This window comes from Aptenodytes patagonicus, chromosome 3 (assembly GCF_965638725.1).
Source record: "Aptenodytes patagonicus chromosome 3, bAptPat1.pri.cur, whole genome shotgun sequence".
Classification (NCBI taxonomy): Eukaryota; Metazoa; Chordata; class Aves; order Sphenisciformes; family Spheniscidae; genus Aptenodytes; species Aptenodytes patagonicus.
In genome coordinates, this window is record NC_134951.1 from 104,882,306 (window position 1) to 104,908,076 (window position 25,771).

The following is a 25,771-nucleotide window of genomic DNA, read 5'->3' on the forward strand; positions in this document are numbered from 1 at the left end:
TGAGTGGGACTTGTACAGCATGGATCTTATTTTGCATAAAGCTGGATTATCTTTACTCCTTTGGCCTTAATCGTATCAAGTGGGCACGTAATTCTGCTAAAATTCCCCAGTATAAATACCTGCAGACAATAGTTCAGTTCAAGAGTTTCAACTGTTGAAACTGTAAATCTCTCCTTAAAATGATCAAAACTATCCATAGATCACAGTTGAAGCCTAGCTCTCTAATCTGTGTCCAGGCATAGCTAATTACCAGCTCGAAGTAACTGAGATAGTGACATCCAATGACTTGCTCATGGTCATACAGCAGGTTAGTGGCAGCAAGTGGGAATACCAAGTCTTATGACTCCAATCTTCTGCTCAGTGCATTAGATCACAATTGTCTTGTTTGCATCGCTGTGTTTTCTGAAAGGTTGTTTTTTGGTTTTGTTTTTTTTAAATTAGATGCTTGTAAATTAAGTTGCTGGCTGTAATCAGAAATGTATTTATCACTGACTCTGGCTCACAACCAAGCACACTGTTATTTTTGCAACAGGACAGCATGTTCCTCTCATTCCAAGGAAAAGTTAATTGTGAGTGGCAGGAGGGTATGTCGTGATTTTGTTGTGACCATTTGTCCTCTATTGTGTCACTATTGCAAAAGGCAATTAGTTTCCTAATTCTCGCTTGGTGCAACAGCATTGACTTCAGTGAGCTGTACTTTTAGTATGCTGATAAAACCAAGCAGGGTAGTTTTATAAAGCTGGTCACCAATGGGAAGAAATAATCCTGAGGGGCATGTTTTAGAACTGAGGAAGGATGAGAAGACAAAAAAACCCCACTGCTTATGCTTCAGTAATCATCAGGTACCCTAGCTACATACTATTTTTTTCATCAAGCAAGAGTATTTTGTGGTCTGTAACCCATCACGATGCCAGAATGTAAGCTCTAACCTCTGTTTGCTGTGCTATCACGGTAGCAAAAAGCTTCCACTTGAATGTTGGCTGTCTAGACTTAGGCAGATTTGCCTTAACTGAGAGAATTGTACTCTGTGCCAAGGAAAAGGTCTAGTAGTACTAGTCATTTGGATGGATTGAATGATGGCACTGGCCTGTTCGATTGCATATGCTGGATTTCTGTTTGTCTGTTTCGGATAGCAATGTTAACATATAGTTGAGTGGCAGAGTGTTTCTATGCAACATCAGGCCCCATATGTTATCTCCTCTTACAGTTTGTATATTAATTCATTTAATGTAAGTCTATGAATTTGTGTAAGTTCATTAATTCAGTTTGTATATTAATTCACAGTTCATGAATTGTGAATCTTATCAACTTACTTTAATAGCTCAATGAGTAAGTACTTGTTTCTGTTTCAAACAATATTTTAGGCTACAGTCATGTAATAGAAATACCAGTGCACTTTTCATAAAACAATACTAACCCAAGGGAACTCAGTCACCAGAGAAACATTGCCAAAGATGAGATCTGTTTGAAAATAAATTCCCTAACGGCTTATGGAAGCAACTTTTCCATAGAGAGAATGATCAAAGCCAAATTGTTTTGCAGTGGTGTCATCTTCCATGTTATGAATTGCCTGGTATCAGTGTCACTGTGTTATCCATACCCTGAAACGCAACTTGTAATGTGTAAGTTTACATCCTAGAGAGGTGTCTTGCATTTAATTAGTGTAAGAAAAATCTACTCCATTGGATTTTCATGGCTGGGCAAAGGACCATAGTACCTCTAGACCATCCACTAAGTTTATTTTAAGGGATACAGAGCCCTGCTTCAGGGAAGACGGCTCCTTAGCCTCATAAAAAGCTTGTAAGCCATTTGTCACACCAAAATTTTTGCCACTGGGTGGTACAGAAAAACCTGTGTGAGGTCCCTGTACCCTACATAGTTCTCCAACGTATTCCCAGCAGACCTTTCACCCTACCTCTTTGTACCATCATAACATGCTCAATGGCATGCAACACCTACCCACATATCAATAAATGCCATGAATATGCACTCTGATGGACTGCATGTAGCTCTTATATTATCTGAGACATTTTGAGTAGGAAAAAATCATGTATACAATATTAATGTCTTAGGACCACAGAGGCACTTCATGAGACCGAAAAAGAACCCGGGGCCATGCACAGTGTGGAGACATCCAGGCTGTGCCAACAGACCCCAGAGCCGCGGGATGGTCCCTGGTCCTGTTTTATTGAGCAATGTGGTTACAGCTTCTATATCACTGTTATTTATCTGTAAAATAAAGGAAATTTCATTTCCTGACCTTGCAATAGTATCGTGGGGATCAATACACCAAAGATGTAACCAAAGGAACTTGATTTCTCTTTGACTAAAATATTCTATTATGCAACAAATGATTAATCTCATTAAATAATTTAAAGGAGGGTCGGATCCTGACCTAAACTACAGTGATATAATTCCAGCGGAGTACTTTTCTCTTTTGGAGAGTCACACAGGCTGCAGTTGGAAGAATATCAAAGGTGAGGCTTGGGAGTGGGTTCAAATGAAATGCAGAGCCAAAGAATGACCTACCAAGGATGCTAAGTGTGTCTAGAGGAGAGGGAATGAACCACACAGATGATAACCAGCAACAAGGACCAATGACTTTGGGAGAATTGGCAAAGAAAATGGTGGTGGACAATACAGCTTTCACTTGGACCACCTCTTGGACTGAAAACAATTTTGGGAGCCAACAAGAACTGCCAAGACAAAGTAATTGTGTAGATTGAGATCAGTAGTGGAGAGGTTCCAGATGTGGGGTAACATGTAGCTGGAAAGAATGAAAAATAATTTTAATATTAGAAAGGGACAAAGAAGGCAGAAAGTTAGAAAGCACCATTCTAGACAGCTGTTGCCTCACAGTTTTAACAATATTGTAATAAAAAGACCCAGCACAGTAACTTGCTTTTTTTAGGATAATTTTTTTAAGTTTCACAGTGGATTTGTGAATATTTTTCACATTTCCTTTTAATTTTCCATTACATTTTTTTCCAAAAGTACTTGTTTATCTACCTCTCTTAGAAAAGATTACTAGATGGACATTTAATACATCTGAAATTAAACTGTTTTATTTTCAATATGTCTACCTTAAGCTTTTTGAAAAGCAGAGAAATTAAGATACATCTTTTTGTGAAAGACATTTAGATGGCTAAGGAAAATTTATGCCGAAGTCAAACTCGCATCAAGCAGAAATAAAGGTTTTAAAGCTATATGGCTAATGCATTACTGCCCCTGTCATGTGTTTCCATACATTACAAACACACCTCACCCGTTCCCCTACCAAACCAATCCTGCTTTAGGGCCATCATGCCCTGGCAGCTCTGCCTAGTGCCAGCACCCCTGGGGGAATCATGTTTACTTATCTGCTGTTCTAGGGCTGGAGCTGTTTCTCCGTAGACAACATCCTCAGTTAAATGTAAGTTTGCAGTATTCAAATTCTTTACTACCATGGGGTATCGGTAGGATCAGAGGGTAACTCAGGCTGGAAGGGAATTAAGGAGGTCAGACTAGAATATATATCACTTTGTTTCTTCTAATGGAAGAAGCTGCGTCTTGGGGAAGGAGAAAGCAGGTTAGTTGACTGGCTTTTAAACAGCTTGTTTTACATACTTCAGTTGCAAACTAACCTCAGATTAGTTTGTCACTGAGGGTTTGGGTTTTTCTATTTCTGCATCTGTGAAGTTCCCATTGATGAGTATTTGCATTTCAGAAATCTTTGTGGAAGTTTCTGCTAAATAACAGCCAGACTGGAAGCTGGGCAATTTTCAAAATCACATGCTTAGCTAGCAAATATAAAATGGTTTTAATGAACTAGTTCAATAGCTTTTTATTAATTACCTTAAAAGATGTAGATAAAACCTGAGTACTTCATACAAAGACTATTTTAACTTTGTGATTCTGCAGCTCTTCTGCAGAATTCTTAATCTTGCTGTAATTGTATAAAGGAGTAATCTTTAAAAGAACCAGGACTATACTTCCAGTTTACATAGAATGTGTTTTTTTCACAGAAGGAACTCTTTTAATCAGGCTATAGAAATGTTAATAAAAAAATGTATTTAAATAGGTTCCTGCATTTAATGGTGATTTTAACAATTCTGCAGGTTGCATACATTTTTAGTAAAAATGTTTCTTTAGATTCAGTAGTGTCATTAATGCATCAATAGAATATTTGTGGTGCCATCAGAATGAATGACATATTCTGGTAGTTATTTTAAAAGTAAGAACAGAATGTATGTTCAGAAACAGCATTAAGAACAGCTCTGCTAAGTCCAAAAATCAGAATAGATCATATGTTGCTGTATACCTTTGGAATATTTGAAATAATTAAAAGGCACGCTAAAGCTTTTATCAGTAAAAAAAGCATGAAATTAGACGGACGCAGCCTTTTGAACCCTTATTACTTTTAAAATAACTTTTACAATGCTGCTTCTAGGGACTAAGTCCAATGGGAAAGGAAAGTACTGAGTACTCCACAGGCTTGAGCTCTCGGCTGTGCTGGAGCATACACAAAATAAGTCACTGCAATTAGAAAGAAATTAAACGCAGATTATATACTCTGCACAGGCCTCCCAGTGGGAACAGTTAAGGACACCGGTTCGTTCCAGAGAGACCCTAAGAGGTCTGGCTGCGGCTACAGCCTTATCCGGTTGCTAAGGGGACAGTGTTTGTCAAGCACGTTCTTTTGTTAATAGATACTGTCATCCTTCTCTACAGAGACCAGTTTCTCTTCCTTTACATGCAGAGCAGCTACACAAAAGTACTCCGTGCAATCCAGAAGTGGCGGCTTCGAGCTAACCAGGTTACAGGTGGGAGGGCAGAGAAACAAGGCAGAAGATCAGAGAGTGCACTAAAGGCAATTAGAGGGAGATGAAGAGTGAGAGTGAAGGAAGCTGTTTCATGGCAACGGGAATGACTTTGTCAAGGTTAGCCAAGAACAGCAACCGTGGGTAGATTTGGCCAGGGCTAGTCAATAAAACAGGACTGGCATACATGCTGTAAGTAACTAACACCGTAAACCACTTTGTGCATCTGTTATCATTTCCCCTTCCTTGGGAGGACAATTAACTCCCTGTGCTGCCACCACCGCCTATGCATGCACCACTTTTACGAGCTACCTGGGCCACAGGGAGATGAATCTCTCCCACTCTCGTATTCTCAGTGCCAGTTGGTGAGCAATCAGCTTTAAGAACGCCCTGATAGAAAAACCTTTGTACTGTTCAAGCAATTTGAGATTAAAATGTTTTAGTAACCAACACTGCAACAACTTTAGCTCTGCCTCTGTGTATGCTACGGTTTTACAGCTTGATGCAGCTCGGTCTCCATTCAAACCATTTGCAGCCTCTCATCTCTATCAGATCAGGTCGCGAGAGCAAGGTTATTCATTTTGTGCTGGCATGAACCACACCAGTAGGCTCTGTTAGCATCTGGGACCTTGTTCTTTCTAAAAATAGCCCTCCAGGACACTTGGATCATATCTTCCCATCCCCTTTTAATATTTTATGTATGAATAATGGACATTGAATTTGTTTTTGTTCCATGGTATTACCTTTGACAGCTTTTTGATGAAGAAGATTTATTCCATTAAAAAAATAGACATGACTTTCTGAATGGCTGTCTGTTCATACTACAGATCCGCCTATGTTCATATCGTTATTGTATGCTGTGGTTTCTCTAATTAGAAGTCCATAGAAATGTTCTGTAAGAAAGTACCATAATTCCCATCCACTTGACGCTGAGAGATTCATATGTGATATCTGTCTTTGAAAAAGCAAGGCTTTGCTGTTGTTGTTCATTTGTATTAAATTGTATGTATTATTTTGCAAGTGTAGCTGAATGGCTCGTTTTTCATATTTTGCTGGAGCTGTGTAGGCCATTTGCTGGGCTTTGAGATTTTTAGCCTGATTTCCCAAGCAAATGAGGCCTACGTGAACATGCTCTCTTTGTCAAATGCTTCTGCCTGTCAAAGCTGAGGGAAGCCTCAGCTTTGAAATGGTTGGTCAGGTTCATCAAGATCCCAGAAATAATCAGGTTCCTTCTAGTGTCATGGAAACTAACTTCTGTGTAGAGGAAAGAGAGAATGAAATTAGTGCCCCCATTGAAGAAAAGGCCAGGAGAATTCATTAAACATGACAACTCATCATTTAGTTTTCGTTTGGCAGCTTCTGGACTGTTCAAACAGCATGTGCAAAGCTCCGGAATAATTGCAACATGTGCTGGTTTTGCCAGGGATGTAACAGAGGATGTCATGGCGGTGAGCTAGGGCCATCCCACTGAGGACGGGTGGAGATAAGTGGTGAAGAGCTAGGTCTGCAGGAAACCCACTTCATTAGTTCAGCTTCTTGTGGAAAAGCCGGCACGTCCACGTGGATTTTGGATTAATTTGGCACAGGATTTTTTGGCACAGTTTTGGCTTATGATTTCTGTGGTTTGTATGAGCACATGTGCTCATTGATAGGCACATTTCTTTGGAATTCCACTTAACAGTCCTAGCTGTATCTTCATGATGCTTTTGTTTTGGAACAGTGCAAGGCAACACAGTGGAATAATGTTTACTTTAGTAACTTGAGCCAGTTAAGTTTTTTACAAGTTTACCAATAAGAGTCATTATCTAATTTATCCAGCTCTGAAGTTTGCATGAGACTCGTGGCTAACTGATCATCGGCTAGAATAATTAGGTACCAAAAATCATGTTTTTATTTATGTTTTCAGTTTTTATTTCTGTAGCAGACACATTGCCCATAGATTAACAGTGTGAAACCAAACAAAAATCTTTGCTCTTTGCCTTAGCTCATAGGACCTTTTCCAACTGTATCCTAGTTGGAAATCTGACCTTGTGGAGTCCCAAATTTGGCAGAAGGAAGGTGCTGCTGGAAATATTCTTTTCCAGTTTCTCAATCATTTATTCATGAATATGAAGTTACACACTGAGTGGTATTTGGCCAAATCATTTGCTTCAAGAGTCAGGTTTATGATCCTTTTCCAACAATTGCAGACTTGAGGGTATCTGGTAGATCGCTCTTACCAGATGTAGCTATGCAATTTCTGTCACAGGGCCCAGGCTGTCTTTCCTAGCTTCCAAAAACTATGAGAAGCTAAGTAAGAGTCACAGATTATTTACTTAGTGCCAACAACTTGATAATGCAAACCTTAATATTGAAAGGTCACGTATTTAATGTCCTAATAAAGAGCACTTTGTGTGAGGAACTAATCTGGATGGATGTTAAGTTGCAAATCTGATTGGCAGTGTTCACAAAATTGCTGCCAAAAATTCTTAGGGAAAGCTGTAAACTGATATCCCAAATCAATTAGGGCACAGCACTGTATTATAATTCTTAGCCATCTTTTCATCTGCCGGAGCAATAATATCTTTGGGACATATCTCCTGAAGACGTTTCAGAGGTCACGTTTTAACTTCAAAGTTATGGGTTAGAGCTTTTGAGTTTGTCTGTTTGTGTTTTTGTTTCAACATTGCTGCACCAGATTTTTTTGCATTCCTATAAATAATCCACAAGGGTAGAATACCCTAGGACTGCACATCATTCTGCTTCTTGCTGGGACTTTTGTAAGGCTCCTGGTTAAAAAAACAGGATTTCAGTTTTGTGAGAGTTCTGATCTGCTCTTTCAAAATCCGTTTTCATTCCAGATTGAAATACAACCTGAGAAAACAAATCTCATGAGGTTCAACAAGGCCAAGTGCAGGGTCCTGCACCTGGGTCGGGGCAACCCCCAGTATCAATACAGGCTGGGGGATGAAAGGATTGAGAGCAGCCCTGCCGAGAAGGACTTGGGGGGACTGGTGGATGAAAAGCTGCACATGAGCTGACAATGGGCACTCGCAGCCCAGAAGGCCAATCGTATCCTGGGCTGCATCAAAAGAAGCGTGGCCAGCAGGTCGAGGGAGGCGAATCTGCCCCTCTACTCCACTCTGGTGAGACCCCACCTGGAGCACTGCGTCCAGCTCTGGAGCCCTCAGCACAAGACAGACGCGGACCTGTTGGAGCGGGTCCAGAAGAGGGCCATGAAAATGATCAGGGGGATGGAACACCTCTCCTGTGAAGACAGGCTGAGAGAGTTGGGGTTGTTCAGCCTGGAGAGGAGGTGGTTTCGGGGAGACCTTATTGCAGCCTTTCAATACTTAAAGGGGGCTTATAAGAAAGATGGGGACAGACTTTTTAGCAGGACCTGTAGCAATAGGACAAGGGGTAATGTTTTTAAACTAAAAGCGGGTAGATTCAGGCTAGATATAAGGAAGAAATTTTTCACAATGAGGGTGGTGAAGCACTGGCACAGGTTGCCCAGAGAGGTGGTGGATGCCCCATCCCTGGAAACATTCAAGGTCAGGTTGGACGGGGCTCTGAGCAACCTGATCTAGTTGAGTCCCTGCTCATTGCAGGGGGGTTGGACTAGTTGACCTTTAAAGGTGCCTTCCAACCCAAACTATTCTGTGATTCTATGAAAAGGCACACACACACACACACACTCTTGGAACACCCCATTAAGTGAAATTTCAACAAAGGGTCGAGTTTTCTAACGGAAAGATTTTACATTGATAAAATCAAGATGGTTCACTTAAATGTCAACATTATGTTAAAATATAATATGAAGTAAAAAGGCTTGAGATTAAAAGTCTTTTCTGAAATGAAAGACCTTGCATATGCTCTTAATTTCGCCCCCCTCCCCAATGGCATTTCAGTGAAACCATTATGTTTCTGCAAAGTACCTACATATGAAAGAAATGGCAACACTCCACTGCAAAATTTACATCCAGCTGTTTGAAGCTTTCTTCCACTGTTTGTTTAATTGTGAACTCATTTTGTTCACATCATGACAATTATAGATAGCTTATCTGTCTGGCATCTTAATTAGCAGATTACTAATCTAGGACTTCAACCTTTCTGGTTACTTATAGCCTGTGTTTTCTAACCCTTCAGTTAGTCTTTTCATTCATATATGCTACGGTTTTCATATACTCTATGTCTTCATTAAGCATAGGCTCTTCAATCATATCTGTTTTAATACTGATTATGGCTAAGGTAAAAGAGAAAATCCAAATAGGTTTGGCGAGGATCATGCCTTAAATGTGAAAAGAATCCGTTTATAACAAGGATCAGATAACTTAGAATTATGAGGTAATCTCCCATAAAATATTTGCCAGTTTTGCGAAAAATCAGCGCAGAGTTCTACCCAGAAAAAGCAAATATTTTTATGTAATGAACACACACAAAAAATGTGTATAAACAATGGCACTAAGATATAGTAAATAGGCTTGGTCTTAAAATGGAATTATGTGCTCATGCTAGATATATATATAAATATACTATATCTCATACATATATAATAATCTATTACTGTACTTGTTTTCCCAGTAACTGAGAAACTTCATGATCTTTAATGTATTTATCTTCCTATGGCCCTCATACCAAAGTTTCCAGCAGCTTTCCATTTTAATCACCAAAGTGGCTTCTCCTGTGTAGGTAGTTTGCTGAAAGCTTTAGGGCTTACAGGATAAAATTTATCCTGTACTTGTTAGTTAGTTGTATTAGCGAAGCAAACCTGCTGTCAGCAAATTTTGTCGTCACAACAGGTGCTACTTCTTCCCTTTGATAGGAAACTCCTGATAACCTGTGAATTGTTTGTACGCTACTGATTTATCACCGTTACTTAAGGTCTCACGTTGAGCTGCAGTCACGTTTGTGTGCAGCTGTCCTTTTCTGCAAATGGCAGACTCATAGGATCACACATAAATGCTTTCAGCAGCGTGAATTGCCCATTGGGTTTAGTAGAAAGCCTCTGACACATCCAGAACTGATCAGCTGTGCTCCTTTTATGCAGGGAATGGATGAAGCTATAGCTTATACCGTCGCAATTATACCATGGGAACAAAACCAAAATAGCTGAATTTTGGAAGTTTGTTCATGATTTGTCCCTCCTGGTAGCGTGGAAAAATGAGACTTTTATGGTGGTGGGCAGGAGTATCTGATGTTTGAATAAAGCTTAGGAATTTTAAATATGTGCTTGTGAAAGTAAAGCACAAATAGAACTCATTTGATTCAGCATAGCTCTGAAAAGTCACGTTTTGGTTCCTCACGCTTACTTTTCATACCATCTCTTTGTTGATGTGATGTTTGTTACTCTCGTCCTGAAACTGTTTTTCCAAACTGTGCAAATCACTACTTTGGTAGAAATTGTGTGTTTCTTTTGTGTTTTGAAAACCAAAAGCCTGGACTAAGAGTTCCAATCGTAATGTTACTGATTTACAAACATATATTCATTCCTCACCCTCAAAAAGAGTTTGTCCAATGACACAAACTTCTGCATCCCACTATGTTAATTGCATACATGAATCACAGAAATGCGATGACATGTGAGGCTCTCCAAACATTTTAGATGGCTTTTTAAACATCTCGCAAACTGAATCCCGGATTCTGTATGGGTGGACGCCTGTGCCCTGGGAAGTTTTGCTGACATCAGTGACTGGGATGCCTCCAAAAGCAGCGGGAGAAATAAAAAAAAGGTAGAGAAGAATAATAACTCTAACTATGTACTTGATCCCACAGGAGTCTTCATTCCTGTGCTGAATACAGTAATACCGTCAGAAAGGTGGCTATCAAGACAAATTGTACAGAAAACTTCAGTGCTGGAACACTTTCTAGGAATGAATAGAAAATCATCGGGATGTCTAAGGTAAATGTCAGTGCTGGTACAGAGAAATGTATTTGCCATTAAGCTCTGCTGACATTTTCTCTTTTAAGATCCTTTTTACAGTTGCTTCTTGTCTGGACAAATGTCTGTCATTTGGGACTCGTGTTTTCCAAGATGGCCATTTTGCTCAGGCTGACTTTGCTTTTAAACTCCTCACTTTTAAGTTGCTTTTTCTAATCGAGGTGAAGAATGAAATTGAGCAAACACATTGATTTTTCCATATGACAAAACATTTCTGAAGGCTGAAGGAGATTAATGCTTCCAGGATTTGAACAATGACTTAATATTTGGCAGAAAGAATATATTGGTACCAAAGATACTCCTCCTGACGATCTTGTGAAAATTTTCCTATGTTTGGCCAGTCCATATGTGTCCGAAAAACCTGTTTGCATGTACTAACGTGTTCTGTTTCCTTACAGCTCCAAATGCTAGCAAGAATTTCCCACACAGCAACAGAGTTTTCTGGGCTACTCAGGACCCGAGGGGTGGAAAGGAGGAGTCAACAGGAAAGTGCCTGCCATAGCCAAGTTTCAATGAGACAACAACCTCCTGCACCCCCAGAAAAACCCTGTGTGAAGTACTGCAGATCCATTAGCCCCTTCTCATTTCTTCAAATCGCTTTTAGCATTAAATTCACCTCAAACATTTGTCGAAGGTTGCTATAAATTTGAAGGTGTCAAGCTCCTTTGAAGATACATAGCGTGCTTGTGAATGTGGCTCCACATGACAATGTTATTACTGTTTTACACTCCCAAAACTATGGGAAATCGGATGCTACGGTTACAGAACGTTAACGGTTAGAAGCAGAAGCCACCAAACCCGAGATTTATGGTATCTTTGTTCACCACGGATCCTGATTCACTCTCAGATGCTATCTGTCTTGTGCACCAAGTCAGTCAGAGGAACGATGGGAGGGAAAAAAAGTCTGTGATCATGCAGCGGCACCGTATTGTGAAGTATTACCTGCACTGTGGAGCAAGCCAAGACTGCAACGAGTAACTTTAATTCTGATGTTTCCTGTCTTTCAGCTGCTTTACTTAGCAAAAGTAAGACTTTTTTCAGCATTTTTACGGGGCTGTACAGGCACTCAGTGCAGCCGTACCTGCGTGAACACAGGGAAGCTCCACACGCTTGACTGCAGGTACTGGATGCGAAGTTCTGGAGATGTTTATGGAACCACAGCCTGACTGAAACTAGTGGTTTAATAGCTTTGTTTTCAGTTTCAACCGATAGCTTTGGGAAGAAAACCCACGAAATAGAACCATGGAAAGTGATGAGCTCTTCCCTTGATGAAAATCAGCATTTTCTCCCCCAACCCGTGAGGTGCTCAGGACTTCCCGCACCACCAGCCGCTGAGAGCCGGGGCGGGGCGGGGCGGGGCGGGGCGGTGGGTCTCCAGCCCGCTGTGGGCGGGCACGCGCGCCAGGCGGCAAGCCCCGCCGGTTCAACGGCCGCCGCTCGAGCGCGGGCGGGCGCGCGCGCGCGCGCGCAGGGCGGCGGCGGCGAGGGGGAAGGAGGAGTCACGCGCCTCGGCACGCTCCGCTGGCCCGCCCCCCTCCCCATCCCCGCCGCCCCCGCCCGGCCCCGCGCGGCGCTCCCGTCTCGCAGCCGCGGCGCCTGCCAGCGCCTCTCCTGCGTGCGCTCCACTTGGTACGGCCCACCCCGGGGATCATGGCGATTGATGGTAAGTAGGCCAATAACGGGCTCCTCTCGCCCCGAATCGCTCCCCTCCCCCAGCCCCCTCCTCTCCCTCTCCTCCCCCGGGCACGGGGAGGGGGGCGGCTCCGGGGGGGGAGGGCTCCCACCGCGGCGTGAGGTGGGGGCGCACCGAAGCCGAGCGGCACCCCCGCCCGCCGGTGCCCGGAGCCGGGCTGAGGAGGGCGGCAGGGGGGCGCCTTCTCTCCTCTCTCTCCTCCCCACCCCACCCACCCACCCGCCCCGGCGGCGAGGGCTGCGAGGGCTGCGGCGGAGGGGCTGTTTCGTGCGTGGGGGGGAGAGGTGGGTGTCGCTGCTCCCTCCTCCCGTCTCCGTGCCGGAGAGACGGGAAGGGGTAAATAATTCCTGGCACGGTGGCCGGCATCCTTCCTCTCCCTCCTCCTCCGCCGCCTGCCCCAGGGATGCCGGGCGTGCGCCCGTGGGCGACGCGGAGGGGACCTGAGGAGGACGAAGCCATCCTCTCCGTGCCGTGAGCGTCCCTTGCTCTGGTGGGGAGGCGGGGGCGGGCGGCTCCCCCCCGGGCCGGCTGTGGGGCCGGGGCTGTGCCACCTCTGCCCGCCGCCGGGTCCGAGACCGCGGGAGCGAGGGGGTATCTCGGAACAACCCGCGCCCTGGTTTTAAGTGTCATTTGCTGGACGTGCGGAGGCTTATCCGTCCTCCCCGGAGAGACTTTGCCAACTGCTTTAAAACTAATCGTCCCTCCTGGCCCTGAAGTCTCTGAAAACTGATTCCCCAGGCGAGGGAGGTTCCCTGCTCTCTGCCGGTTGCCCAGCTGCTGAGAGCTAACAGGCTGTATAGAAGCTTGTGTCCGCAGATCTTTCTAGCCATCACTTGACAACAACAACAAAGGAGTGAGATGTACTAGGCACTTGTTGGGTTTGTTTGGGGATGGTCATCTTAAAAGGCAGGGCTTCTGAACATTAAACATTCTTTGTTTCTAAACCTTTCCTCTCGATTCTGAGAGTAATTTTACACCTCGTTAAAAATCCTTCAAAACAATAAAACCCAGAACTTTATTTCCAGCAAAAGACAGTCTTCAGGTATGCTGCTTCCTCGACCGTGGTGTTTCTTTCTGAAAGTGTCTGTTATAACTTAAAGAATCTAGGAAAACAGTGAGGGGGGAAAAAAACCCAAACTGTTCTTGTTTGTTTTGCATGTGGGATGCTTCTGTGCTGTTAGTTTCCTTGAATTAGTAATTCAGGCCTCTGTAAGGAGAAGTTGCACTGCGCAAGCAAAGCTGCGTGTTCACCCTGTCTTGGAAGCTGTGCGCACCAGGAGTCTAAGTTGGCCGGCTTTAAGTTGGCTAGGTTCTTTTCTGCTGAAAAGCCCTCTTAATATTATCAAGAATATAGCAAAAATTTCTGCAGGGTCTGGACTTTTTACATAACTCAAGCTCAGAAAAAAAAATTGTCAGTCCTTCAAAAGCTGTCTCGCTTTTCATTTTAGGCTGCATTATCCCAGAAATCTGTGCGAATTTGTTAGCTCTGAAAATATTCACAAAATGTGAAATTCATGTTTAATATTTTCAGAGGATTTAGGGTATTACTTCTTAAAAGTTAAAGCGAATACTCCTGAATGAATTAAGCAATCTAGCCTTTGAAAAGAAAGCAACACTTCTCATTAGGGCCAGACTTTAGAAATAGCCCAGCTGTCTTGTAGACACTTATGTGAAATTGCCAAAATGGGACTTAAGCTCTTGAGGAAAATTTGGTGCATAGCTTACAGTTAAATCTGAGGCGGGATAAAAAAAACATCCAATCATGAAAGTGGTCTGCTAGGTTTTGATTTGGTACTCTTCCTGAAGACAGAAAATGCAATGTATTTTTCTGCTGTAGTCTGTAGCAGGCATGCAGCATCCTCTTTGTTTTCAACCGAATAGCTGACTGCTGTAGACTTGTTAGTAGGTGTTACAGTTTTTATTCCTCATCTTGGTGTTCTCTCCCTCCTGTTTGTGCAACAGTACTTTGCCTTGACTGTACTGTTTAGCAGTACTATTTCCCGGCCAGCAGAGTTTAAAAATATGAGTTTGATTTGGGTGAATACTAACTCTCGAAGTCAGGATCAAACCATAGGGCTTCTAGTCTAAAGTGTCGAAATACAGAATTTACATTGTGTCCAAGTAAGTTTGTAAATGTATTTAATTAAGTAAACAGAGAAAATGCTTTGCTCAGTTTTAAAGATAACTGCAGTTGTCCAGATTTTTTTTGTTTTTTTGGTAAAGGCATGGGAAATAAGCAAGACTGAAAATTTCTGATTAAAGAATAAATATAAAATAGTTCAAAACTCCTTCAAAGCAGGATATACACAGTTATATGTGAAGAGTACACAAAATTAAGAGCTCAAATTAAAATAGGATTTGTTATCTGCAAGAAATTAAGTGCTTTTGGCTGTTATTAAAAATCTGTACCATTTCCAGTGTCACTTTGTCAGCATACCAGTATACATTGGTTCTAACACTAAAACCCAAAGTTTTTGTAAAAGTGAGTCTTTGTATCAAGTGTTACAGAGAATCAGGGAGCCACTGGGCATGGCCAATGACCATTGTCTTTTGGTCAGTGACAATGCTTTGTCACTTTCTTGCATTGTGATCACTGACAGACTTTTAAAAGACAAGTATTCTTAATGTGACCAAGTTCAAAGCCCTAATTTAGTGATTGTGGGAACAATTACATCTTTTTCTTTAGGAAGTTAATGTCACGTTAAAACATGTTCTTTTTTATTTCTTTATAAAGACATCAGGTATATAGTTTGCATAGGTCAGGCAATCTCAGATTTGCGAGGAAACAGTTGGAACAGCAACCAGAGGAAACAGCAACCCGGTTGGAAAAGTTTTAGCTCAAATGAGATTAAAGAATTGTATTTACAGTTCTTATTTCTGTGTATTTCTCTTCCAAAACAAAATCAGTGTAAGTATTAAGTAGTAGCTCTATTTTAAGATGCAAGGTTATTTATTGCTTAATATTGCCACCTTTTCATAGGGAAAGGTTAAATTAATACAGAGAGTGTCAAAATGGGAAGGATGGCAAATACGGTAGAGAGTAAGGCCAAACTGAAAGCAGTAGTAAGACCAGAATGGTAGGCAGTCTGAGATTAAGATCCTCTCACCTACAGCTGCTCAGGCCTGGGGTCTTGTGGCAGTTTGCTGGGATTGGGAAGAAAGAGAGTTGAGGAGTCACTTCTGAGAATCCTTTGGTGTCGCCTTGGTAATGTTCCTCATGGCAGCATTAATTTGATTTCTTTATGCTGCTTTTCCTCTTCTGAGCAAAGCAAAACTTTGGCACCTGCCTTAAGAGTTCTGTTGAGCTGAGGTCTGGATGAGGAGCTAGCGATGGAAATCATATTGCAGTTGTACGGAGGAGGGAAAAGAAATGTAAAGGTCACAGTGGGATGCTTTGTAACCCAAGGCAGAATTGCATATCTTGCATATCCTCAGGAATCTACTTTTGCCAGGTTTTTGGGCTGCACTTGAACATGCTGTAACGTGGTATAGGCTATACAAAAGTGTGCATTTCTCGAGGAGGGGAATACATTTTGAGATGAACCTTTTCAGACTGAGTTAATTCTTTTTGAATTTAAACTTTTTCCTGTGGTTTCCATTGTGAGGAGTTTAGTGTTAAGAACTGAGAAGTAGTATTAAAGAGAATAATGAGCCGTACAGATAAAAGGAATCTAGTAGAGAAGAAAGAATTACATGGTGGTGCTGTCATCTAAGAAGTTATTGCTAGAGTAATGAGAGTAGTGAACATGGCTTCCCATATTTTCCCCTGTGTTCCTACCTGTGTAACACTTGCCCTTCCTGATGTAGTATACCAAGGTCCTCGTTGTGTATCTAGGCTTTTGAATACCTTACATTTTGTTCCTGCATCTCCCGAGTGTCTCTGAACTGTCCCGAGCTCTCCGATGTTTCTGACAAGATTGTCCCTCCCTCTCTTTCGTCATCTGCCAGCTGTTTGGTTGGGAGCAGGCAGCTGCAGCTGTGTGTGCTGTGCATGGATTTATCAGCTGGTTGGCTGCCCGTGTGTTTGGTGGGGTCTGTGGTTGTGTTGTGTTTGACTGCTGATGTTTTATGAAACATAGAATCCAAAAGTATTAAGTTCTTAAAACTTTCTGTCAATTTTGGCTTAAATTAGCCAATGAATTTGTAAGCAATAGAAGGATGGGGCAGGAAACGAACTGTTTAATTATATAACCCTAATTTCCTTGGGAAACAAAGACAAAAATTACTGAATGAACCTACTTTTTGTTTACGGATATAAGAAGAGAGAGGATGTAGAACACTGCTTCATATAGGTTACACGAAAACTATGCCTAGTTGCTAACTTCCAGAATCCAGAAAAGGGAACAAAAGAGCAATGAGCTGTGTACAGTGCTTAGGTAGGAGTATCGTATGTGTGGCTCATAGGTTGAATTTGGCCTAGGGAACAGTTTTATCTTGACTTCCAAGTTACCTGGGATGTTCAGGTGTCACTGCAGCATATACTAGAAGGGTGTAAGATGACATAGAGATCCTCAAGTTAGCGCTGACCTGAATTGACCGTAGTGCTTCTGAATCCAAGCTGGTGCAGCCAGGGCAGGGGTTGAGCAGCAGCAGCAGTATTAAATAACGCCTAAGCATAAGAAGCTGTATTTTGTACTTAGGCCCACTTTTAAACACATTTGCTAAATGTGGGGTGGATCAAATGGCAGGGTATCAGATTTGATCAGCCACACAGAATCTGTTTAATGCTGTCTTATGCTAATTCACTGTCTGTAGTGGAAACTATTCAGTGAGTGTTACCTGGTATTAATTTTTTAAATGTCATTGGAAGGATGATTCCCTGCGTTATTTGCTGATGACAGTAAAACCTTGTGCCATATGCAAAATTACCAATTTCCTGGTTGGATTTGTGTTACACTGTCATCACTGTAGTGTTATGGATCTGTTGAAATAAAGCCGTTAGGTCTCTGTTGCCTTTTAGGTAATAGAGTGGGCTACCTTTTTTAAAAAAAAAAAATCCAACCTCTAATGCTCTACAGACTTTTTTTTTTTTTTACAAGCTCCCCGTGGGCTGAGATGAAACTATCATACTTGGTATAAGAACAGTTGATGTGTTGCAGAGTGAAACTCTTGAATTCTGTTCATTTTTAATGCTTAGCACTCTTGCAAATTGGAACTCTTGGCGTTCGAGATGGGCATGCAGGAAAGCAAACACACAGTTGCTACCTGATTAAAAATGTTGGCTTATATTACTGCCCATCAAAATACACAGGATCTGTAAGAGAGGAAGGAGTCTTGCTGTCTTCCCGAGAACTTTCAACTGCTTTAACCATTAGGTCGTGTTTTCTCTTCACCTTATTCCCAGCCTGATTCAATTACACTTCTTCCAGCTTTTGTAATGAATGATGTGAGGGATCCACAGCTCATACTCTCAGGCTTTTTCCTGAATACTGTGAGGTTTTGGACTGCATAAGGCAAAGGTCCTATATTGTATATAAAACTAAATGTGCACCTGGGAACTGAAGTGAGGATTTCAAGTCAGCATTTAATCCTTGCACTTCCTAATTTTTGAGTGTTTAACTCTTGGAGGTAGATGTTTTCTGATTTCTGTGTAAATCTCTTTCTAGAGTGAGATGGAGAAACTTTGGGGTGGTTTTGAATGTTAATTGTAAGACAGCAAATGAGTGTTGAGTTTGTGAACTAAGTCGTCACATTCTGCAGAGGAACATATTCTGCAATGTGAAAAGTGGTAGGTTCAGTATGATTGACACACATCTTACAGGTATTTTTGTTTTGAAGTCTAAAATAAGCAGTTTTCCTACTAACTGGGATCTTTTGAAATAGAAATCCTTGGTAGTAATTTCCCTTTGTATCGCAGACTTACTGTTTTATCTGAACTATGAGAAATCCAGTTACTAATACTATTTCTGTGAGTATGTTTTTCTCACCACTTCTTTGAGTAACTGAAATTATTAAAAGGTACACTTTAAAAATAAATTATACACACAAGTCCATAGATTAATTAATTAATCATTAAAAAAATAAATATTTCTCAGCTTACTTTCTGTTGTGAAACTTTGCTCTAGTGTGGTGATTCAGTGGTGTTAACTAAAAACTGTAGGAATTAGCTAAAAGTCATACTAATTTTTTATCCCTTTTTTGCTCTCAACTTTTGTTGTTGACATCTTCCTTTTTATTTCCAGAACATTTGATGGCAGTGTACATTGCTTGGCAGTGTATATTTAATCTTCTTGTCATTTGCAGTGAAGTAACAATTCTTCTTCTAGCTGCTGGTTCTCTTTCCATTCTTATTTAAAAAAATATCCACAGGTTTTATATCGGGTCAGATTTGAACCATTTATACTGAATGTTTCTGTTGCTAGTTATATTTACCGTATCTCTTCGTTTCCACTAGTAAGATTTATCTGAAGAAGTGTTTGACTGAGAACAAGGTAAAATAAAGAACTTAGTGCTTTTTTAGCTAAGTGCTAAAGAACTTAGAACTCTTTTTAGTGCTAATTATATTTCAGTTGTCAAAAGAGTGGGGAAAGAGAAGTGTCTGGTCATTCTGGGTAGAAAGGAAGCTGCGATAATAATTTTTCATGATGGGGGGAGAAGATCCCCAAGAACCTCTCTACTTTATGACATAGCTTAGAAAATCTGTGCTATCTCTATTTCTTTTTTGGCTTCCGTAAGTCCATGGAGATGCTTCCATTTATTTCAGTGTGGGTAGGGTCAGATGCAAAATTTGTTTGAGAAACAGAAATGGCTATGCTATTCTTGATTAATTGTCATTGATTGCTAATTCATTGATCAGTGTCGTTGGTTCTGTTGATTACAAAAATAATTAAAAATTAAATATTTTCCATGTGAAAAAAATTTTAATGTTTGTCATTACTTTTATGGTCAGATAACAACAAACAAAATATTCTTAAGTCAGGACAGGTAGATGACCTTATCCTTAGGCTAAGAAATTAATAGATAGCAATAATTTTAAATGGTGCTAGCAGAGAAGACAGTCTTTACAGTAGGAGTTTGTATTTTAAAACCAGAAAGTTGATTTCTAACTTTTACTCTTGAAAACTTCTGGTCTTGAACATGTCTGCTGCTAATTGAATCTGATACTTTTTTCTCTTATTAGTGGGTTAGACAGTAAATAATTGTTCTTTATTCACCTGCTTACGCCCACCATCTGTTGTGACTTTTTTCCAGCTCCAAGAGTCTTAGTCTATTAAATCACTTATCATATGGAAAACATTTGTGTTTTAACCATTTTTATTGACTTTTTTTGCTTTTTTCTGTGACTTCTGTGGTTCTATTTTATTCTTTGAGGTGTTGGGACAGAGAGATGACCAAAACTGCACAAAATATACAAGATGTGGGCACATAATAAGTATATAAAATAGCAATTTTTTTTTTTTAACTTGCTGTCTCTTTCCTAATAAATTCAAACATTGTTTGCTTTTTAGTTTGCTTTTTGACTACTTCCAAGGATTCAACTTCAAACATTTTGGTTTTTTACGTATGTAATACAGTTTTAGTCTGCAAATAATAAAAAGGGTACTAAAGGAATGCAGAGGATTTTACACCATGGGTGAGGATGGCCTAATGCGTGTATGTAACCTTTTTAGGAAAAATACCATACTGATGCCAGCTGTAGAGTTGCTGTTCTGTGAAAGTCTTTTCAGCTTTGTTTGTTTTCCTTTACAGTTAGCTGTCTGTTCACCTAAAACCTGATTCTTCCTTAAAATCAGCTTATGGTATGAGGCAATTTTTCAAGGAGTAGATTTGTTGGTATATGTAAGCCAGAACACTTTCATTATAGTTGTCTTTTAGAATAAATTTGTAGTATGTTATATGAAACAGCTTAGCATAAGAATGGGTTTCCTAAGTATCTTGTATTCATAGCGAAAGCATTAGTATTTCCACATGCTTCAGACACGTTAACATTAACAGTGTGGTAGGCTTTTTCACTTGTATCCCATTTTATGTTTCTGCACCATAACACCTCTATTTTATGCATTTGCTGCACAGCACTATTGTTTCCTTCTCGTTTGACAATCCTGCATGCTTGAGGCAGGTGGCCAGCCTTACCTGTGATCTGTAGATTGACTGTGTCTGACATGGGGTCATAGAGCAGGAGTCAAGGAGCTCTGCTGAAATGCACGTCCCTTGCCATTGCTGTGCATGACACCACTTTGACAAGGTGGGCTCTCAGGGGCCGTAATGAATGCTGTGCCCCTCACCCTGTTTGTGCTACTCAGCCTGTGCGGTATTGTCATTCTGCACTGGAATTTCACGGATTTGTCAAGGGAAAAAGTAGTTGTCTAACGTTGAATAAAATGTTAAGCGAATGTTTGTTGAATGTAGTCCAAACTTATGAAAATGCTAATTAAAACACAATCCTTAGCAGGAAAGTAATTTATCATAAAAAAAGTATGTCCCAAAAGTTACACCTGATGACAAAGACCTCAGGTGTAGTGTTCTGCTGCAGCTACTAACATGGATTTGTTGCTGAACTGAAGAATAATGTATTTTATATGCAGTACCCTAAATTGCACCACAGTATTGATGCTGGAACTGAGACTGTGTGACATGCTTGTTGAAGGGATGGGATGCACCCTCGCAGAGTTTGTGGGTGACACCAGATAGGGGAGCAGTTAATATGCTGGAGGGCAGGGCTGCTATCTTTCAGCTCAGCAAGCTGAAAGAAAGGGCTGAAGGGAACTGCATAAACTTCAACAAGGGCAAATGAAAGTCCAAGCCTGTGCAGCACTATAAGTTGGGGACAGACTGGCCGGGAACAACTCTGCACAAAAGAACCTGAGGATCCTGTTGAACAGCGAGTTGAACATGGATCAGTCATGTGCCTCTGCAGCAATGTAGACTGAGTCTGTATCCAGCTGTGTTAACCCAGTATGAGAGAGTCTGGCAAACTGGAGAGACTCCAGGAGACTGCCGCTAACCACTGGGTGACTGGAGTACACAGCACATGAGAAGAGGCTTAGGAAATATGTTTGTGTAGTCTGGGGAAACCTGAAGGGGACTCTTATTGCAGCCTTTCACTATATAAGGGGGTCTAAGAAAAGGAGATGGGTTCTTCAGGTGCACAGTGAAAGCACGTGAGTCAATGGGCGTGAGCTACATCAAGGGAAATCCTGACTGGCTGTAAGGAAGAAGTACTCACAGTGAGAGGGTTGTACCTTCACCACCTTCCTGTACGAACCGGTAGTGCCTGGAGAGGTCATGGCATCTCGGTCCTTGCAGAACTTGGTTGGTTGAGGTCCTGAGGAGCCTCCTGTGAAGATGGTGCTGCTCTGAAGTCTCTCAGAGCGCCAGAGGTTGCTCCCAACCTAAATCACTCTATAATAATGCCTATGTTAAATTTCCTAGCCAATTATTTTCAACACCTAGTAGTGGAGTTTCAGCTAAAGTCCAAACCTTGAATTTTGAATTGTACTAGTTTTAGAAAGACATAAAATTTTACAATTCAATCAATACAAAATTCAGGTGTTGTTTTATCTTTGATGTACACATTTTCATCTGGTGTGATAGTCATCTTGGCAAATAGAGACTTGGTATACAAAATCTCTGCCTTAAATTGAGAAAATTAAACTTCATCAGGTGTTTCAGCTGCCTCTGTAAAACATCTGGCCATTCTGTTTGTGCTAAAGGTTTGAATGATTTAGATTTTAGGGCCACTAGGCGGTCCTTCTTGCTCAAGAAAATTCAAATGTTTTGTTGTATGTGCAATTTTAAAATTACTTCATCTTTCATTATTTCTCATTTTGCTTCAATTGCCTGAAATTATGAAAAGCTCTATGTCCCCAGGTGGGTTTTTTGTATTCTCAGATTGCATTTTGGACAAAGTATTATGTAGTTTTGTGTGCAAACTCACTTTAAACTGCTAAATAGGAGATCACATTCATAGTCAAGATGAAATAGAATTAATAATAATTTGTAGCTAAATCAAACTTAAATTTCAATTAACTATAAAAGTGTGGTGACCTTGCATTATATTAAAATCAATTACTTTAAAGTAACATTTAAAGACTGTAAAATTTAAGAGGGTCATACCACTGAACCTTTGGGATTTGTGGGCTAACCAACACAAAACCAGTCTTTTCAGACTGAAATGCTAAATTAGCAGTTGACATCTTGCTGTCATGCAAAATATTTTCATATTATCAGTTTAGTTTCCTTCAATGACTAGGTTATTCAAAGCTGAGAGACTTCTTGGGAGTTGGAAAGACAGAAATACTTGTGTTCATTTGTTAATCTGTGAGTAAAAGCAAGGTGTCAATAGTGTATTAGTTCCACAGTTTTGAAGAGCACTAGGGAAAAGAAGAATCTGCCCAGGTCACGTGAAGATAATATTTCATGTGTTTAATAAATTGGTTAATTTAAAATATAAAAGATGCTTTCTTCAACTTTATTTTCAAAACATGTAGGTCACGATGTATTTTTATTTAACAGTTGATTTCCATCCAAAAACAGTTTGGAAAAAGAGTAATAGATTAATCGCCTATTAAATAAGAAATATCATTCAGCATTTTCTAACAAAATAAAAAGGAAAAAACAAAAATCCTGAATGAATGCATGTTAAATTGTTTAAATTTGTTATGTAGCCTTGGGGTCAATAAAAAGTAAAACGACGATTAATATAAAGGCTTTATTTAGTGGAACACCATCATATTTTAGCATCTAAACAATTGAAAAATGATATCTTTCTTTAGAAAACAATAGGTAGCAATGCAAAATCCAAACCTAAAATTAGTATTTTATGATGAAATTTCAAGCTGGTTGATTTCACTGAGGGCAGTATATAATTAAAATCTAATGCTGCTCACTGTTCTTCTCTCAGTCATTTCTAGGTGAATCTTTATTTTATAACTAACTGTCTAGCATCTGTGTAGTGAAAAATTGTGGGTTTTTTTCAGTAATTTTTATTCTTCACTGCTGAATTGAGTAATAAGCGCTATATAATGTATTTCCACATTTTTGAGGTTGAAAGAATTTTCTTATCTAAAGCTTGTTTTAGTGTGTTGCAAAGTGTTTGGAGCCCAGCAGTGATTAATGCATATGGAGTAGATGTTTTGTGAGGGTTTGGAACTGTCTGTTTTGTATTTTCATGAGATTGCAGGGAACTGGCTATGAAAACCTAGGCAGTTCCCTTCAGTTCTGTATTCATATACATGCAGTCTTTTGTTGTCAGTGGAAGAAGGCTTAGAGGGCATTAAGGTATGGTTAAGATAGGCCATAGCTTGGTGTAGCTTGGAATTTTAAGGTTTGACTGTGGGGCATATCATTCCAAAATGTATTAATTCAAAAGAGCAGAGGATCGTGAATACTGTAAATGTATTCAATATAAAGTAACCATAATAAAAAAATCAACTCTTCCAATGATTTCTAGATACCATTAAAAGAATCTCTTCAGCAGTTTGTAACTGCCCGTTCCTCCTTCTACAAGGCTTAGCACTAGCTTGTTTCATGTCCCATCCCTGTATCACATCTTCCTCTTTCAACACGGTTGACTGAATGTATTCTCCTTCCTTTGTGGATTACTTCATTGTCCTCACTAGGTATATTATGTGTTGGTGTTTTGTTTACTAGTAATTAAATGCTTTTTATTGAAAAGTAAACTAAAGCTTAATATTTCTAGCAACAATTTTGTTATTCTCATATAAATGTCTCAAATTCTGTACAGCTGTTTTTTTAATTAAAAAACTCTTAAGGAGAAATTCCAGGTAAACCCAGCCTTTAGTAACAGGCTTTCTCTTTTTTTACCATGGAAGATAATCATAACATTATTTTGGCATTCTGTTACGTTACAAATATTTTTGATATTTTGAGAATTCTTCTGTAGATGGTAGTTCCCTCAGAACAGGAAATTATGTTTTATACTTGGGAAATATTAGTGTGGCTTCAGTTAATTTGCTTGTGTTTGTAATTTTATCTGTATAAATCCTGTGTAAAACTCTTCAAACTGCACCATCATTAGCAATATTAAGCCAAAGGTACATTTATTGTTTTCTCTAAAGGACATAATGTATAAATTGAAAACTTGTTAAATCAATCTTTTGCATTTTTATTAAATGACATGGTTTTACAGCTATTTCTTTTACACTGTTTATAAGTCTATTATTAATTATTAAGAAGCCAAACACATTTTATGTGTTAATATTTTCTAATGATTTATTTCCACATAGGTGGAGAACGAACTTGCGGTGTACATGAGCTAATCTGCATTAGAAAAGGTAAGCAATGACTTGTGAAAGTGAACTTCTTAGCTTGTGAATAGTACTGGTGAGAAATCTGCTACCAATGTTACGATCTTAACGTTTTCTGGATCTTAGTGGTGCATCTTTGTGTTGCAAAATCTTTTGATGCTGTCAATGAAAAAAAGAAAAAAAAAAAAAGAAATGTGAAATTCCAAAATAAAATTTGATTTTTCACAAGAAGGAAGAATGTGCTCTTCCAGTATTTGCTGAGTTACATGGAAGTTGTTACTGTTGTTCAACTGTGATAGGAAACCACAAAAACTTTGATCTTTGCCTTGTCCAGATATTTGTAGGATGATTTGATTTTTGGTAGTAATAGAAAGTTGTGAGGATATTTTAAAAAGCTGATGTAATGGACTGGCAATCTCTGTAGCCTGTGTTTTCAGTTGAGATCCTAATGACTCAAACTTCTTTGAAAACAACTGTATCAGTAATGAAACCAGTAATTGATAGAGCATGAAACAGAGCTGTGCTCAAGAGAGGACTTTTATAGGTTTAAAGCTGAGTTACAATGACCAAAGTTGGAGTTTGACAGTACAGCTCAGCTGATATGACTAGATACAGTTCTGTTTTCTGTCCCCTTTGCCAGCCCTGCACTCCTTTCTGCGGCATTGCAGGTTTAATCTCTGTGTTCTGATCTGAAAGCTAATCTTGACCAAAAACAAAAAAAAAGTTTCTTCAAGGATTAGTTCCTTCAACTGACTCACCGTTAGGTCAGAAGAGTCTCGGTGCTTTCAAGAGGAAAGGAGTAAGAAAGTGCAGTGGGAGAAGAGGAGGGCTGCAAGACTCTTTTGACAACAACGAAGTGTTAGACTGGCTCAGTAGTATTGTCAAACCACATCATACTTGGTAGGAAGAAACTTTGTTTGGCCTCTGTATAGAGCTTAGTTTCCATTGCATTCACTTAAAGGTTTTAGTAAAACCAGGGGTTTTTTTGAAACATTTACGTAATGTCTCCTAACCTCAGAATTAAGTCTACCGGTTTAGGTGAAAAATAGCTTTACGGTCACAAGTCACCTTTCCAAATTTTTATTAAAAGAATAATTGAGTGTTGTGTGTGGTTTGACAGTATTGTAATTAAAAACAATTTTCTGCTTTT

General features: G+C 40.0%; 1 protein-coding gene across 1 annotated transcript in view; it reads left to right on the forward strand.

Moving 5' to 3' along the window:
- The first annotated feature begins 12,321 nt into the window (after positions 1 to 12,321).
- Positions 12,322 to 25,771, forward strand: part of SYT14 (synaptotagmin 14) — a 96,865-nt gene continuing 83,415 nt past the window's right edge. The window contains exons 1-2 of the mRNA XM_076334494.1: positions 12,322 to 12,382; positions 24,601 to 24,648. Coding sequence (XP_076190609.1) covers positions 12,370 to 12,382; positions 24,601 to 24,648 — 61 coding nt within the window. The 5' untranslated portion in view covers positions 12,322 to 12,369. The remainder of the gene's footprint in view (positions 12,383 to 24,600; positions 24,649 to 25,771) is intronic.